This window comes from Heterocephalus glaber, unplaced genomic scaffold, assembly GCF_053883595.1.
Source record: "Heterocephalus glaber isolate CG9 unplaced genomic scaffold, H.glaber_assembly_v1.0 deba00001531, whole genome shotgun sequence".
Classification (NCBI taxonomy): domain Eukaryota; kingdom Metazoa; phylum Chordata; class Mammalia; order Rodentia; family Bathyergidae; genus Heterocephalus; species Heterocephalus glaber.
In genome coordinates this window covers 1,966,199-1,984,898 of record NW_028258329.1, presented here as the reverse complement: position 1 = coordinate 1,984,898, position 18,700 = coordinate 1,966,199, and the positions used below count along the sequence as shown (strand labels likewise).

At 38.9% G+C, this 18,700-nt stretch overlaps 1 protein-coding gene across 9 annotated transcripts in view; it reads right to left on the bottom strand.

Moving 5' to 3' along the window:
* Nucleotides 1–9,667: 9,667 nt before the first annotated feature.
* The window catches only part of Ube3a (ubiquitin protein ligase E3A), a 94,366-nt gene continuing 85,333 nt past the window's right edge, over nucleotides 9,668–18,700 (bottom strand). For all 9 annotated transcript variants that reach the window (XM_021250170.2, XM_013068293.3, XM_004872177.3 and 6 more), the window contains 2 exons: nucleotides 17,404–17,547; nucleotides 9,668–16,429 (listed from right to left, as the gene is read on the bottom strand). In XM_021250170.2, coding sequence (XP_021105829.1) covers nucleotides 16,309–16,429; nucleotides 17,404–17,547 — 265 coding nt within the window. In that variant the 3' untranslated portion in view covers nucleotides 9,668–16,308. The remainder of the gene's footprint in view (nucleotides 16,430–17,403; nucleotides 17,548–18,700) is intronic.

The following is an 18,700-nucleotide window of genomic DNA, read 5'->3' as shown; positions in this document are numbered from 1 at the left end:
CATTACTGTATTCAAAACTTTTTTCTTCTTAGTATGTAATTATATCCAAGCACTCCCTATCTTTTTAGTTTTCTTTCTCATGGTTACCCTGAATATCTTAAATTTCTAACACTGAGTATCAATTTGCTTTAATAGTATACAAAAGCTTGTCTTTATAATGTTCCCTATGTCGTTGTCGAAAACTACATATTTATATGTAGTGTGCACATTAATATAGACCTCTCATTATTACTGTTTCCTTAAAAAAAGTCATTAATCAAAGTGTGCTATATTGGCTTTGTGTTTGCTTAACCTTTACTGTGTCTCCATGTAGCTTTGAACTTTTTTTTTTTTTTTTTGAGACAGTCTCACTGTGTAGTTCTGTCTTGCCTTGAACTCACTATGTAGCCCAGGCTGGCCTGGAAATGGAAATCGCAGCAGTCCTCTTGCCTCAGCCTCCCCAGTGCTGGGATTACAGGAGTGTGCCACCACACCCAGCTGAACTATTATCTAATGCCTAGTTCAGCTTGAAGCACTCTCTTTAGCATTTTTTGTAGAGAAGATCTAGTAACTAACTCCCATAGGTTTACCTGAGAAAGCCTTGCATTTTCCTTCATTAAAAAAAAAATAGGCTTGGGGCCGGGGATTTAGCTCAGTGGTTTCGCTGCCTGCTGCACAAGTGCAAGGACCGGAGTTCGATCCCTGGTACCCCCCCCAAAAAAACCCCCAAAAAAACGCTATATGTGCTAGACACAAAATTCACGGCTTTTTCTTCTTCCAGAACTTTCGATGTTATATAGTTTCTGAATAGAAATTACCTATTAATATTACTGAGGATCTCTTGAATAAGTAGCTTCTCTTACAGTGTGACTGTCTTTAGTTACCACTAATTGCACTATAATGTGGCCCATTGTTAATCTGTTGTTCCTGCTTATTAGTTTAACTCTTTAAATATATAAGTTCATAGTTTCATAAAGGAGGAGTTTCCAATGACTATTTCATCAAATAATATTTGTGCCCTTTTTCTTTCACCTGGCTTTGAGACTCCCCTTATGTGTGTTTGTACACTTAATGAAGTCTCACATGTCTTTTGGCCTGTTTATTTTCCTTCACTCTCTTTTCTTTGTTTCCCAGATGGGATATTATCTACTGAATTATCTTCGTGTTTGTTAATCCTTCTGCTTGTTCAAAAAATTGTATGAACCTCTTCAGTGATTTATTTCAATTCTAAATTCTTTTCTAATTTCTTCAATACACTGCTAGTCAGTGTTTAATTTACACATAATTGTGAATTTCCTAGTTTTTTATCAATGACTTCTGATCTAATTCCTTTATTATAGAAAAACTACTTTGTATCTTTTAAAAGACTTATTGTAGCTTAACATAGGGTCTATCTTGGACAATTTTATATGTGCAATTGAGCAAATGTATACTGTATGGTTACTGAGCAGAGTGTACTCTGATACAGTATCTACAGAATTGATGTGTTTACTAATCTTTCTCTATCCACTGTTGACAGTTGGAATATTAAACTATTATTGTAATAATATTAATTTTTCCCTTCAATTTTGTCAGTGGTTGCTTCATATATTTTGCAGCATATCTAGAAGTATGCACTTTGAACAGCTGTATTGTTATAAATACTCATTTTTTTACACAGTCTTTTTTTCCTGGTCTTAACACAGGACACACACACACACACCTGCTCAGGCTCTCTTGGATCTGCATGTCAGACCTTCTTCCATCCTTTTTGTCTTTAGATCAAAACTTAAGTCTCAAGTAGGTAACATACCAGGTCATTTTCAAGTGATACACTGTTTACAACTTTTGAAAGGAGTGTTTGCCCCCTTATATTTGAAGTGCTTGACATTCTGTTTTCTGTATAAGTCATAACTTTGCCATCCCTTTCCTCCAACACAGCCACGCATGTCTAACTGCTCCTCTTTTTGGTAGTGTCCTTTTTTTCCTTTTGTTTATGTCCTACAGACATTTTTTGTGGTTACCATGGGGATACCTTATAATCTCATAAAGTTGTTACAATTTTTAAAACAGTATCTCCCATTGACAGATTGCCTGAAGATGAAACAGAATAGAATACTTAGCACAATTTAGGTATTCATAAATTAGTTCAAGGTCTAACACTTGCTCTACCCCCATTCTTCAGTACGATAATATAGGATGAATGACCCTTTTCCCAATAAACCCAAATGTATGTACGACAAGCCCTTTAATGACTGAAAATGATCCTTTAAAATGTTAAGTTGAAGCACTAGGAAGTGATAACAGCCAAGAAGTATAACTTGGAAAACTAGAATCCAGTACTGAAGAGAACTGATGTGAAAATAGTAACACATGAAATAAGACTTATCAGATTAATCTGGTCTCCTAAGGATGTCTGTTCATTTGAACAATCTTACAGGTACTTGTTAGGGAATGTGCTTTATGTATGCGGCACAACTTCCTATGACACTGGTTCTCTTTATAATTATCCAGGGTGTGGGGGAATAGCTCTTACCTTTCCTGATAAACAAAGCCTTGTGGTTAACTAAAAGAGATATCTAACCAGCAGCCCAGTTAGGTCTTTAGGTCTTGACACCTTGATAGTAGAGTTAGGTTTAAGGAAGTAAGTGTCCCACCAAGATAAGTAGATAGCTGTAACTTGAATTTTACATACAGTTGTCTTTCAGGTATATAGTCTCGAAAGTCAAATCAAAGATGCTTAAAAACCATTTTGGAGTCACGAGGAATTCCCTCCTTAGGAAACCTTCCAGAGTTCTGCTTACCTCCATGAGGTGCCCCTGTCCTGGGCCCAACCCATGGTCCACGCCTCTTTCCCTGCACTTATTACACTGTAGGGCAGACATCATTGTTTATTTTGTGACCGAAGTGTGTTCTTACTTTTTTACTTCCCATCTCCATATTTTGGGAGGGTTTTTAATAATCGAGACAATAAAAGTCTTTGTCAAATGAATACTAAACTGTAGTTGCACTACATGAGCAAGAGAAATCTGGTTTAACTGAAGGGCTTGAAGGGTCTGTCTATTCTCTGAAAGATCCGAGTACTACCCTTCCTCAGCACTTGGCAGAAGACAAGAGAGCTGAACTATACCTGTGTTTAGTCTCAATAAAGGAAACACAGGAGCTCTCTGCAGATACTTCATTAGTAGGAACAATTTGTCATTTCCTGGAAGGAAGCTCCCTGAGCCAGCTCAGTCCTAAGATGATTTGGGTTGAATGCTGGATTTGGATATGAAGCTGGGACTGTTAGGAATGTCTGAAGAACCCCAAGCTCCATGGAACCGCTCTCTGAGATCTGATCCCATTTCCCACTGATCAGCCTTAAATCTTTTTTTTTTGGTACCGGGGATCGAACTCGGGTCCTTGCGCTCGTGAGGCAGGCAGTGGAACCACTGAGCTAAATCCCGGCTCCTGATCAGCCTTAAATCTAATAGGTACCGCTGAGTAAACATACACTGCGTGATGTATTTTAAAAGTGCAGAAAATGATGGCTGAAATGATGATCCTAACTTTAAGCAGGAGACTCACATTAAGTGAAAGAGTACATGCGATGATCAATGGAATAACCTCTTTGGAGAATGGATGGTCTCTATGGGGAAATGAGTAGGTATGGGAGTGGAAAAATGGACTGCAGCCAAGTGGTCACGGGCCTGAAGATTTTGTATATAAGCTAAGTGCCAAAGAAGACCCTGCCCCATTTATACATCAACTCACATCAGCACAAAAGGGTACCTGGTCTGGGACTGTGGTACAGAAAAGCCAAAATGTCACAGGGGCTTCTTCTGGTAGCCATGAGTGGCCAGGAGTCTAACAAGCCTACTTTTATTTGCTCTTTTTTGACACACTGGCCTGGAGCATTACTTGTAAGAAGCTAGATGAGTGAGGACAGACTCCTAAGGAAGTGCTCAGCCTTCATGGGAGCACTAGGTTCAGAAGAGAAGCCTGTGGTTATAGTGCCCATAGGTAATAAGCATCCTCACAGGTCTGCTAACACAACACTGGCTATTAGTTCCTCAGGTGGGCAGAGAAATGCCAGATTCTCAGGCCCACCAGGGCATCTCACAGAGCCACCAGCAGGGCAACTGTCAGAGCCTGGGAGTCAGTGTTGACAATCATGAAAACAAGGCCTTTTCTGTATTTGGAGAGGGATATAGTTCATAGGAACAGAGAAGTCCTCCTCAATTCTGTCTTTCAGCTGGAAAGAAGAGAACTTGCTGAAAAAGAAACTCAGTTTCCTGGAGTTTATGAAGAAATATGAAGCCAATGGCCAGCTAATGGAGCCTTTTATAAGAAATGCTACGCAAAGCTCCAAAGGTCAGAGACAGCACATGTCCAACTACTAGCAACAAGGAGCTGATCAAGTAGCTCACCTCCAATAACGTGTTCAATGCTGGCACCACCTTGGTGGAGGACAGCAGGACAGTGGTGAAGGTGACAGAACAGGCAACGGAGGGTGGGCAAGATGCTTTCTATTTAGTCTGGCACTGCGAGACCCAGGAATCAGAATGCATGGTGCAGACTCTAACCAGGTTAGCTCTCAGGAATGGCATGGTTCAAAAAGGTGAAGGCCCAGGCAACTTCCAGCATGACCCCAAAGGCAGACTCCAGGGAAGAGGGCCTGACGGCAACTGTGAAAATAAAGTCCCCCTCTAGGCAGGACAGTGAGACAGTCAGAGCCCAGACCAAGGAATACAACAGAGAAAACTCCCTATAGACAGCAGCCCATCAGTATGGGAAATGGAAGGGTTCCCGAGGGACTCCTACAGCAAGCACTCAAGCACTGTGCAGAGTGATCTCTAAGATCTAGCTACGGGGAGGGTATGAAAGGGAAGCTTCTTAAACAGAGTCCATGGAAAGAGACACGTGGAGCACTCCAAAAAGAACAGGCCAGGTCCCAGGAACACTTTCCATGGCCTCACACGACAGGCTCAGATCCAAGCCATCCTAAGCACGGCATTTCCCATGAACAGAAGTGGGTGGAGATAATCACGAGTGCCTACTTGTTTTCAAGATTCTTTTCCCAAAAGCTCCCTGGCGAAAAGAAGTGAGGGAGCTCAGCATGGCACAGGAATCAGGACTCAGTGCAAGAAGAGGTCAGAAAATAATTCTCAAGGAGATTGGTAGAATGGACACTTTTTCCTGAGGCACTCATTCCCTTTCCACCCATTTATCACTCAAATTGCTTCCTAATACTTACCAATAAAAAGTTTTACCCCTGACCTCAGAGAGAAAAATGCTTTCCTCTTCTGTAAAAATCACAGCAATCAAGGCAGGATTTCATAGTAAGACAGTGGACCCAGGTCACAGGGCCAGCTCTGCAGCCCTTCAAATGGTGACATGAAGACAAGCAGCAGCGAGATCAGCCGGCAAAGAAAGGGCAGGCTGGACTGGGCACAGGGCACCTGGAACTTTCCACACCAGGCTTCACCTTCACACCAAAACAGCAGTTTTCAAGGAGGTGTATCTAAGAGGACTATGATCTGGGAAACTTGGGGGGCAGTATTGCTCTTACTGTAAAAGAGTAAAAGACAATAATTTGGGAGACATAAAAAAATCTATTTTTGTTTTTGTTTTTTCGGTACTGGGGATTGAACTCCAGACCCTGTGCTTGCAAGGCAGGTGGCGGAACCGCTGAGCTAAATCCTCAGCCCTAAGAAAATCTATTTTTTAAGCGGCTTGGAGGACGTAACAGAAATGAGAATCTGGCTCTAATTGCTAAAGTCTTTATATTAAAAACACCCAACAAATGAAAGTTACTGGATGACCTCCCCTACCCCAATAACTCCTCACATAGAAGGAAGACGAAGGTAAACTGACATGCAACTGTGGAATGGCTACCAAGTGTGGCAGAGGCTCTAGTTTCTAGCTTTATTTATATCAAGCCATTGGCCAAACTCATCCTTGCCAAAATGACCCACAGCTCAGCACCTAAGTATCCTAAAACGAGGGTTGAGCAAAATGATCTTTTAGGTTATTTTTACCACCTCACTTTCCACAGTCCACTAAACTTGTCACCAAAGTACTGGAAACTGCCCATGCACAAACTGAAACACAGGCTTTTCTCTTTCCTGGTGACAATCAACATCTCAGAACTTTTTCCTGAGGTGTTGTATCTGCCTAAGGCAGTTAAAATCCTGAGATTAGGATGCATAATATATGGCGAGTGGAACGTTGAAATTTAAATTAGTAGAATAATTGTTTTGACTATTATTTCCTAATATTTAAGTTCTGTGGTGACAGTAACAATAACAAAGTGGAATTCATGATAAAGCACATGGTTAAACAATTGCAGGTTTAGAATGTCGCATATGAAGTAAGATGACTGAAGTGAAGCCTACCTGGAGGCAGAGTCTATCCTGTCCTCTAGAGTGGGTGTATGCTGTCCCACGACTGCTTCCACTTCATGTCGATTCACTGTTCATTTTATGAATTTCCTCTATAAGCTGGTCATGCAGAAGAATTTAGCATACACACAGTTGTGACAAAAAACACAAAGGGCGGGGATTTGGCTCAGTGGTGCTGCCGCCTGCCTTTAAAGCGCAAGGTCCTGAGTTCGATCTCCAGTACCAAAAAAAAAAAAAAAAAAAGCCACCCTCAAATGAGTAAGGAGATTATAAGTGAGGTTTTAGGGATGGAGAGACAGGTAGAGACTGGGATAGTGACAAAGCCCACAAAAAATTAAAGTCGCTTAGGAAAAAACATTTTTTACTTACTCATCACTTTCTTTAGGAATATATGAAAAATAAGCTGATTTTCCTCCTCCTGCTTTTCTGAAACCAGGTGCATTAAGAGGATCATGGAGTTGAGTTACCCTTGCCCAGTGGGAAGAAGGTACAGGAGTATCTGAATGGAACAAAAAGCTACTTCCAAGACAGGTCTTCTCATGCAGGAACAATTCTTGTACTACCTTTTACTGGAAAATAATCTGGAAATCTGGCTTTGCAATCATAATTTCATGTATACATTCATTCAATAAACATACTGGGCACTGAGATGAAAATAAAACAAGCAAATTCCTATACTCGTGGAGCTCCCAACTTGAAGGAGTTAGGAAACAATGAAGTAAACACAAATTCAGATTGCGACAGGTACTAGAGAATTAGGTTACACATTGAGGGGAAATTTTTTAAATTTGAAATATCGACCTGTCTTATTAACCAGTTGAAAGGGAATGGTAATTTCATGAGGTCTGGTGCCAGATGCAAGTGTACTGGAGGCCATTTCTGAAATGCATTGCCAGGTAACAGGACAACTTCATGACAGGGCCAGAGCAAACATCATACAGTCACGAACTGGGACACTCAGGCTGAAATCTCAGCTCAAAGCACTTGCATTTTATCTTCTTGCCATAGGTGATTATCTCCAGGGCCAGGATACCTCATTTGCCTCTGTATGTCACTACCGTGCTCTTTTGGATCCACTGAGAAGTAAGCCAAATAGTCAGGGGGGATAGCTGATACAGCTGACGACTCTGAAGTTCGTATTTCATATCTTTAAATATTTTCCCTTGGTTGATTTGTCTTTATAGTGGTGGCAGTGTGTATGCATGCATATGCTGCCTTCTTAAAAGTGAGTGGAGGGGAAAGGCAGTCGGCCTCAAAGAGACAAAGGGAGACAGGAAGGAGTCCCTGGCATACTCTGGCCATTATATGGCCCCACAAAGCATGGCCAGCCTGCCCCAGGCACTGAGGACGGGCATAAGCAACACAAGCTCCCTGCCGTAGTGGGCACAGACATAGCGAGGAAAGGACTTTCTCTTTCATTTTCCTTCACTTTGGGTCCCTTGTGTAACTTTCAAATGGCAGTTTCCAGGGACTCTGTTCTTGTTCTTTTCTATTCCCTTTATTCTTTCCTTTTCCCTAATACTCCAGGGAAATAGTGAAATGACTGACATGCCGGAGTCAAACATTTTTATCGTCTGTAGGCTTCTCCCTAGACCTGTATTTTTATATGCCTCAAGACAGGCTGCCTTGGTTCTCAGACACTTCAATTAAAAAGTGACCCAACTGCTGTAATCCACCCCCTCTAAATCTGCTCCTTTCCTGTGTAGACCCAACATTACTGACCATCCAACTGCCCAAATCAGAAATGTGGGAGCTGTTTTTGACTCTTTCACAGAGTCAGATCAAGTCAGTCACACACTCCTAGTCCTTAACATGCCCAGGACTGTCCCTTCCTTTCGTCAGGCTGTCTTTCTAGAATGAGGGCAATAATCTCCTAAATGCAAAGATCCTGTGAGCATTTATGGTCATCCAATCCATATTACATGAGATAACAAATGGCAAATGGTTGATATCTTTGCTTTTCAATGTGTGCAAACCAAAGTCCAAAGTCTTTGGTATGGCCTGCAAGGCCCTCCATGATCTGATGTCTTCATTTCGATCCCATACTGATCTCTTCAAGCCCTACACTCAGGTGTATTAAACACGTATCCACCTATCTGCCTAATATATACCTAAGATTTAGATAAATCTCCATTAGGATTTGAATTCCCAAACAATATTCTATCTTACAGACTCCAATTACCCTCACTGCTTGGCATATAAGTCTGGCCAAATTAGATTTCTCTGTATTAGACTCCTTAATTCATCAAAGCAGCTCTGAATCAATCCAAAATCTCCAACACCCTGAAAAATGACAAGCATTCAATGGTATTTGCCTGGCAAACTAATGAAAGGAAAGAAGTTTATACTTTAGTTGGAATAAGATTAAAAGACAGGTTTGGAAATCTCCTGTAGAGATCTTTCTAATCATCCATTTCATCATTTTCAGTGTTCTAAATCATTTCCATAGATCTGACTTATCAAATCATGAGGAATTATATGTTATGTGTGATAGTGGTGAGAGATACAGAACACCACTTTTATCTTTTTGCAAGCCTGTCTCAGAATTTTTCACCCCCAAACAAAAAACAAAACATCTATTTTGGGGGTTATTAAGCCCACAACAGTGAACTATCAAAATGTCAAACTCTCTTCATTGAAGTTGTAACTCTGCTTCTTGCTTAAGACCTTCATGTGGGCAGAAACGCTGAAGACAGGGGCACGGCAATTGGATTCTTTCCTCTGCTTTCTTTCCCACTCAATGGCTTGTTTCTGGCCCTTCTGCAGGGAAGAGAATTACAGGAAAAAAGAATTCTGCCTTAATGAGTTTTTGTAGTTGTATGACACCGAGCTATGGAGAGGGGCATTATGTTTTTTTATGGGATTTCCCTGGCAATCCCAACTCAGTCTTTGGGTTTACTGATAACTTCCAATCTCTCCTCCCTCAACAGCTTCTACATTGGACGGTACTCAGACATTGGGTGCCTGGCTCAAGGCAGGACACACTTGTGCAGGGTAATTTCCAACATGGCTCACGGCTCATCTTATATAATGATCATGTGTGGCCCTGACCCCACCTTTATTCAGTTGCTATAGTTACTTCAGGCATGGCTTACCTTGTGACCCTTTCCAGGGTCAAGTGTCACCCCTATATTCCCAATAGCTTAAGGTTACAGGTCAAGGACTCAAAGTAGTTCATTTGAAACATACTTTGTTGGGTTTAAAAACAGGGGAACTGGCCAACTCATTCTGAGACCAGTTTTACCCTGATATCATATCCAGACAAAGACCAGTATCCTTTATGAATACAGATGCAAATATTCTAAACAAAATACTAGCAAACCAAATCCAGCAGCATAGAAAATGGTTTATGTAGCACAGACAAGAGGGATTATTCCAGGAATGCAAAGTTGATTCAATATACAAAAAAAAAAAAAAAAAAAAAAAAAAATCCATCAATGTAAATACAACATATCAACAGAATAAAGGACAAAAACTACATGACAACATTAATAGATACAGAAGAAGCATTTGACAAAGTCCAATACCCTTTTTGATAAAAATACTCTCAACAAACTAGAAATAGATGGGAATTTCTTCAACTTGAAGCATCTATGAAAAACCCACAGCTAACATCATACTTAATGGTGAAAGACTGAATGCTTTCCCTCTAAAATCAGGAACAAGGAAAGATGTCCACTCTTGCCACTTATTGTCAATACTGCACTGGTGGTGCTAGCCAGGGCACTTAGGCAAGAAAATGAAATAAAAAAAGAATCCAGATTGGAAAAGAAGTCAAAAGTATTTCTATTCACAGATGCAAGACCTTGTAAACAGAAAATACTAAGGAATAAAAAAAATCTAATAATGAGTTCAGAATAGCAACAGTATACAAGCTCAATACACAAAAATCAATTGTATTTCTACACTAACAATGAATAATCGAAAAATGAAAATTATAAAACAATTTTGTTTGTAATAGCATCAAAAAGAATGAAACACTTGTGAAAAAGTTAACCAAAGAGGTCAAGACTTGTACACTGAAATCTACAAAACATCACTGAAAGAAACTAAAAGCCTAAACAAATGGACACTCCATGTTCATGGCTGGAAAAATTTAATACTGTTAAAATAGCAACATTCCTCAAACTAATCTATAGATTCAACACAATCACTATCAAAATCCCAGGTGTTTATTTGCAGGAATTAACAAATTGATTCTAAAATTCATGTGGGACGCAAGGGACCCAGAGTAGAGAAAATGATCTGGAAGTAAAACAAAGTTGGAGGACCCACACATTCTAAATTGAAAACTTACTACAAAGCTACAGTAATCAAGACAGTGTGGTATTGGCATAAGGATAGACATATGGAACAATGGAATAAAGTTAAAAGTTCAAAAATAAAGTCTTAAACTTATGGTCAATTGTTTTTGACAAGTGTGTCAAGACCACTCATGTTTTCAATAACAGATGTCTATGCAACTGGATGTCCATATACCAAAGAATGAAACCGGACCCTAAAGTGTACAACATACAAAAATGGATCAAAGACCTAAATGTGAGAACCAAAGGATAACATAGATGCTTAGAAGATACAACCAAGAGAAATGAAAACTTAGGTCCACATAAAAACTTGTACACAAACGTTCATAGTTGTATTCATAATAGCCAAGAAGCAGAAACAACACAAGTATCCATCAACTGAATGGATAAATAAAAAAGTACAGTACTTCAATACAATGTCATTATTCAGCCACAAAAAGAAACCAAGTACCAATACATGCTACAAGGTGAATGCACTTTGAAAACATTACTCTAAAGGAGCAAGGGAAGGACACAAAAGGCCACATATTGTATGGTTTCATTGAAATAAAATGTCTAAAAAAGGCAAATCCATAGGCAGAAAGTAGAGAGTGGTTGCCAGAGGCTGGGAGTTAAGAATAGGCAGTCACTCCTAATGAGTACAGAATTTCTTTTTACAAGGATGAAAATGCTCTGAAATTTTATAATGAGGACAAATGCACAATTTCGGGTATACTAAGAATCACAGATTTTACAATTTAAAAAGGATGAATTTTATGGTACGTGAATTATATCTTAAAGACGAGGGAAAGCACATCTCTTCCATTTTCAGGTGGATGAGGTGGATTACACTTGCACAGTAAATCTCCACTACAAACATTTCCAATTTCTCAGTACTTTCTCCAATTTCACTGGCAAATTTTGGGAGAACCCATTTGTCTCTCAGGATGTCTTGCAAGATATTAAGTATTTGCATCTCAATTACAATGAATCCTGACAAGCAGTGCTAAGGTAGGATTGGGTATAAACCAAGCCAAGGAAGGCAGGGCCACATCTGACTGAGGACCGCACCCTCAACCACGGTGTTGTTTCTTAGACACTGCCCATCCGTTTTCCGTGGTTTCTAGGGGGACTGGAAGACAAGCAGTGTAATTATTTATGACAGGAAGATGGCAATTTTAGACGGGCATGGCTGTGTGATTTTGGGCAAGGCACCTTCTTGAGTCACAGTGACCTATTCTATAGGATGCAAGATCATGTACAGAAGGGACTGTATCTGCTCCAGAAGCAAGTTCTCTTTAGAATCTAAAGGAGGTCAACCTAGAAAGTGCACAAAGCAGTGTTCAGCTGAGCATTGCTCCTTGATCCATGTATGTGGCTGGCTAAAGGCAGAATGGTGTACGATTCCAGCTCCCATCTACATTGAGATGAAGGGAAAGTGTGTGGCCACAGAGAACATGCTTGTAGAGGCTACTGGTTGCGTGAGCACACTAGAAGGTCAGGTTGGGAAAGTTGGCACACAAAAAAACTTACTTTCCAAGGCCTTAGGCCCTTTCATCCGTCTTGCTAATCCCTTTCCATATGCTGAAATGACACAGCAATTAATTCCAAGGCATCTCCTCTCTGAGGAGAAAATACTTAACCACTAAAATTCAAAAAGAGAACTTTGGGGAGGAAGGAATGAAGGGGACAGGAGGTGATGTTTAATGGAAAGAAAAATAAACATGGTTCATTAAACATTCTGCATGCTGGGTTATTTTTTGTCATTTAAGTACTGATACTGTCAAGCTGGTGAAAAGATGGAGCTAAAACTTTGCCAAAGTCAAAACCAGACTATCTTCACCATGAAGTTGTTTATACTTCTGACCATGGTTATTAAAGAGAGAGAAGCTCCAAAATAAACTGCAGAGAAGTGGAGAATCCTATCAAGAGCAATCCAAGACAATCTGTAAGAATTTCAACCCAAGTAAGAGATGCGCCCACCATGCTGTGCCACCGGCTGGGAAGCTGCTGTGTAGACCCTTTGGGGCTCGACGGTCCTCACGACTCAAGTGCTTTAAAAATTGGCCTTCAAGGGTATTTGAGAAATATAAAGTAATGAAGCATGGCGAGTGAAGATGTGGCATGTAGGGACAGGTGCCTACAACCAACAGGGCAACTGGACAGGTGGGTGGAGCTCCGTCTACAGAGGGTCTTGAAGGCCAGACTCGGCAGATTTATTCAGCAAAGAACAAGTCTTTATACAGAGTACATTAAAACTAGCAAAATTATGTTTCAGCAGAATGAAACGGGTGGTCAGAGCCAAGAAGGTACACTGGGTAGCTACTCAGAGCGAACAATGGAAAAAACTTGAGAGAAACCAACAACTTGTGACAAAGGATGAGATTTCAATGACTTGGGGTAAAGGTGGCACATTCGAGAAAATAAAGAGGCCAAGATTAAAAATGTAATTTTTAGCCGTACTGACACTGAGTTACTAGAAAGGCATCCTGCAGAGAGGCCTGAGCAGAAGGGTCTCTGGGAGTGATCGAGGTTGACCACAGAGAACTGGGCAGGTACAGCTAAGAGCTTTAAGCAGAGCTGGAGGAGTGTCCACTCAGGCTGATCTGGATGCGCTGGGACAGAAAGAGGAGAGAAGCAGCAGCCCAGTTCTGGGTATGGTAAAGGTTTAAAGACAAGAGTTCTTGATTTTGGCAATTAGGAGGTTATAAGTATCCTTGAGCAATGCATTTTCAGTGTACAGCACTGGATTGGCAGCCTTGCACAGTGAAATCCAGCCCACACCTGCATCAAAATCTTGCAGTGACTGCTGATGTCAATCCACTAACCTGAACAGGAAAGGGAGAAAAGGCTTGGGTCTCTACACTTACACACACACTCCTCCCCAGACAAGGCAATTCTTTACACACTAATATTGTAGATAAAAGGAATGGGAGTGGAAGCTGTGGCTTGCTACTTTACTGATTGAAAAATGTGCGGTACCTAGGTAGGGATCAAGATCACAGAGAGAATAACACTGGGAGAGCTGCTTCCACTGACAACTTGCAAGCATACTTGAGAAAAATCCGCAAGCCTTAAAATGTCCTAACAGCCTTTAGGGAACAAGGACAGATAATGCCCAATTATACTTATTTGTCCTTTTTAATAATCTGCCTGTGCCAATGGGCAATGAATAACATTAGCAAGTTTTCTGTTTGAAGCCCCTTTTCAAGTTTCCTTTCGATATGTAGCTTCCTGCAGAGGAGTTTGAGACATACTTGGATTTTATCACATAATTAACCACAATCCAGGAAAGTATTATACAGTATTAGGAAACACAACTCATGTGCTGGAGCTACAAGGGTCCAGAAAAGTTTGGCTGCTTTCAAACTTTATGTCTGAAATGTTTTATAATACTACAGGGTAAAGGAAGGCTTACATTTTACATAGAAAGCAAATTAATTTATAGTTTAATATTTTTCCCTAGGGAGCTTCCTAGAAATTTTGAACCAAAGAAAATAAAAATATTTGAAAGACTAGCCAAAAAAATACTTTTACAACTTAACATATGGATCAGAGGGAGTAGCTATTAGTTGAAGTTTCTGTTTTCCTCTTAGGGTACTACTGCTCGTTCCTGTGACACTGCAGTCAACAGTGGGAAGGCAGTGGTGACAGAAGCGATAACATGCCCAGAATAACTGACTACTAAGCAAGCAAGAGCAGCTCGTCTGTGCAAAGATTTTCTCTTAGACATTTTTAATAGGTTTTTACTTTGTTAGGTCTATTCAATCAGAATTCTGTACCTGTACTCAATTATCATTTAAAACTTTACACACATACAAATTATCGAACTTCAACACTGTAGTGACAATAAAACTTGAGAAGTGAAGAGCACAAACTTTTTTTATGAATTTATTACATAAAATGTCCCCAGAGCATTTTGTTTCCTCTTCTCACTTTCTTAATTCATAGAAGCACAGTGGGTGAGAGGCCCTTTCGATGACTACAATCAAAAGAGGGTCCTTTGCGGCAAGGTAGTGTACAAAACAGCATTTGAAAAGCTGGCCCAGGACGACCCTGTGTTACCTTATCACACTATGAAAAGCGGTGTATTTTCCCTTTAAATCATGGTGGAAAAATGCCAGTTTTATTCAGCATTACACTACAAAACAGTTCTGTCTTAATTACTAAAAGAATTAAGAGAATCCTGAAAGACATCCTTTTACCCCTCCAATGATTTGAAAGGTATGTTTTTTCCTGCCAATTTGAAACAAATCATCAGATTGATCTGTATCAGTTAAAACAATAATCGAGGAACAAGCTCAGCACATTAAACTGTAGCTTGTAGTAAAATGATATATCAATATGTCTCTTCTTAGTTAAAAATACATAATCCATCTATTTTATAATGCATCAGAAGAAATTAACATCACAGACAAAGAAGACTAGGAAAGGGGAAACTACTACTTTAAATATCCAGTAATTTTCACCTATTTGTACTTTTCTGTGGTATATGAAAGTCATCTTTAACATTTTTTGTAGTCAAATTTAACTTTTGGGCCATACAATGTTTTCTTAAGAGTAATAGATCCATTCTTCATTTCCAGGTCTGCTCACTGTATGCCTAAGTAACACAAGGCACAGTAGCCATCCTTTCTATTATGCTGCAACACTGATCATGTGTCTGAGAAAGAGCTGATTAAACAAGATGATGGCAAAACAAAGGGGAGACCTTGGATTGTCTATTTAAAATCTAGGTAATTAATAAAAAGCTTATTTTAAGTGCACTTTCACATGCTTTTTGTTTATAATAAACAACAAACTTCCTAACTGTTGCAATAGGCTTGACTACCACATCATTTGGCCAAATGCACTTTCCCCAGTAAACTTAGAACAACAAGAACAAGAACAACGACAACAACAACAACAAAAAATCCCTGTCCTTTCACATATTAAGAAAGAGGACTGGCTACTGAAACAGTTCATTGCAGGACACACGAAAATGACATACTGTGGCATGAGTTGTTTTTAATTTGTTGTGCTGTTACTAAAGTAAAGTTCTGAGAGGTGCAGTTAAAATATTCCAAGTTCTCCCTTCCATCTTTATTGATTCGCAAGATTCTGCACAGAAAACTCTTTAGGGACTAGAACAGCAGTACTTGCATCGCACTGTTTCCAAGACTTCAAGTTTAAAAAGCAAACTGTTTATAAAAAAAAAAAAAAAAAGTTCCTGATTTGAGTTAGATACAGGGATTTTAAAAAAATAGCACATACTTGAAGGTTACATGGTCTACAAATGGCGGCAATGTTGTCCTTGGGAGAGTAGTTTTGTTGGTATATATATTTTAAATACTCAAAAAGGCTCAACCTCAAGCAGTAATAAACACAAGCAAAAGTGATTTAACCCTTAAAATAAATATTCAGAAAAACCTCTCTGTACATACAAGTGAAAGAATATGTAACACTTTCACGCGAAAAAATAATTATAATAATAATAAAGGATTTGTTCATATATGCTGCTGAAATCTGCTGTTCCAGCCCACGCGTCCCCGATAAAGAAGGGAGGCACAGACACAGATGGCCACTGTGTTCACGCTCACAGCCTTTTGTACTGGGACACCATCACCACCAAATTTACCCCTCTTGTTATAGTTACTACATTTTAAAATTTTCCTTTTTTTCTTCCTTTTTTTGTTTGTTTTGTTTTACAGCATGCCAAATCCTTTGGCATATGTGATGGCCTTCAACAATCTCTCTTTAAGTTTTTCTTTGCTTGAATATTCCGGAAGTAAAAGGACATTAAAGCAAGTATGAGATGTAGGTAACCTAAATAGAGAGAAAGGGGAAAAACAGGAAAATAGTAAGTGATGGGAAATATGATTCATATTAAATGCTCCTACTTTTAGATGGTATATAAAGTTGAGATGGTTTGCAATGAAGATTATACATTAAAGCAAGTCATAAAGATAAACCTTTTGCTGTGCAACTACCAAGAATTAAATCTTTATTCTGTAAATTAACGCTAATGCGATGAGGATGAGGACGATGATAACAATACTGAGTTATCAGTACACACCAGTACTGTTTTAGGTAACTAACCCTTGTAGTTCATTTAGCTAAATCTTTTCACAACAGTTGGACAGAACTGAAGACACTGACAATTAACTTAATCTAAGGTGGAAGAAATATTCAAACCTGGTTTTAGAGATTTAAAAGTCTGTGCTCTTTAATGCTTATCAGAAATATTGCTGATAATATGACTATAAAATGATGTGCCAACAAATATAAATTAATTTACAGTAAGTAGCACCAGTATATGTTAAATAATGTAGAATACTGATATAGAAATTTAACCCATTATATATGCTCAGTTATGAACGATCCTTACCCTCCTCCCTCAAATACCAAGTTATTCAGTGGGGAGGGAATATAATTGCCAAAATTACATAACTGAGGATTCTACCATAATCTAATGCTGAACAATCTCCTAAACTTCAACTTAACTATTCTCAATAGATTTTATATCATATGGCTTTCGATTAACAAACTGTGAACCAAAACAGAATGCGTCATGCCTATCTGAAAAACTGTAAGCCAAGATAAACCTCACTGTAACTTTTAACTAGGCCAGTTTCCTTAAGGAATATCACCAAAATTTCCTCTTAACTAACACTTCATGTGATTTGGAGATTTCTACATAAAAAATCAAAAAGGTGTTTACAAACTACAAGGACAGTTCACATATGAGGAATGTGGAATGCAAGGTTTTAGTAGATATGTAGTCACAATTAAACAATTACCTTTCTGTGTCTGGGCCGTTTTTGGCTATAATCATCTTTAATTTTCCTAGTCCTCCCACAGGTGCTCTGTCTGTGCCCGTTGTAAACTGCAAGAAGAGTCTTTTCTGATCATCAGTAAATGAATGAACGATTTCCCAGAATTCCCTAGGTAAGAAAAGATATAATACTGATTTCAGTTTGGCATTCATTATAAACTAGCATATAATTTTATGACATGTATTAAAACAGTATTAGGGGAAAGGTTGAAAGTTAACATTAGGAACTCTAAAAGATTCATTCCTGGTGATTCAGTAAGCATACTTAGTCAAATTTAAGGAAATGTTTGAAATATATAAAGCTTGTATTTAACACTACATAATTAACAACAGTAAAAAACTGGTAAATCCTGTCTAACAATAAGAAATAATTATGTAAACCTACATTGTAGAATAATATGCAGTCAGAAAGAAAAAGCAAAATCCTTTTAATTGTGAAAGACTAAAAATACTGGAAACAAAATTAACTGCTTATTCTCCATATTTACTCACCCCTTATTCAACATTTTGGGACAAATGTGACACAGATTAAGAATGAAAGAGAAAAATACAAAATAAACAATAAAAATGCAACCAACCAACCACATACTTAACATCACTAATACCACAGTATACAATTTTTACATGAACTAGCAGCACGTATTTTCAAAGGAGAAATTATTGATACATATGCAGTTATTTTAAGAAAATGAATACCCAGCATTCCCAAAACCTACATAAAAAATGCGACGTTATGACACATATGTTACTGTGAGTTCTAAAAAACTCAACCTTGAAATAACGTGACACAATGTTATCTTGAGCTCTAAAATGAAAATGCAAGCTCGGAAGAACAATCTTGAAGTGCTTGTCAGGTATTTATAAAACCAATATATACACTCACTCACAGCTAAAAATATGAAGATTTTAGAAAAACACTTAAAACTACTTTCAGTTGGGTAGAGGATGCATTTTAACATTTATCTGACAACTTCTTTCCAGAATCCTGGCAGAGCATATCAGGTCACAAACCAGTTAACTGCAATTCCAGTTGCTGATATTCTACTATGCTCTTCTTATTACCCAAATGCTGGCGTTTTTATTGCTCCAGGACCTCGTGTTGTGCTGACATAATCGCTGTTTCTAAGACTTCACACATTCACAGACCTTGGCTTTCCCTAGTCTCTTGCTACTCCCCTTCCTTGCCACCACCGTCCTCAGTCCCTGGAAATCCACTGTTCACCCAGAGGAAGCAGAAATGTCCTACAGGGCGGCAGGAAAGA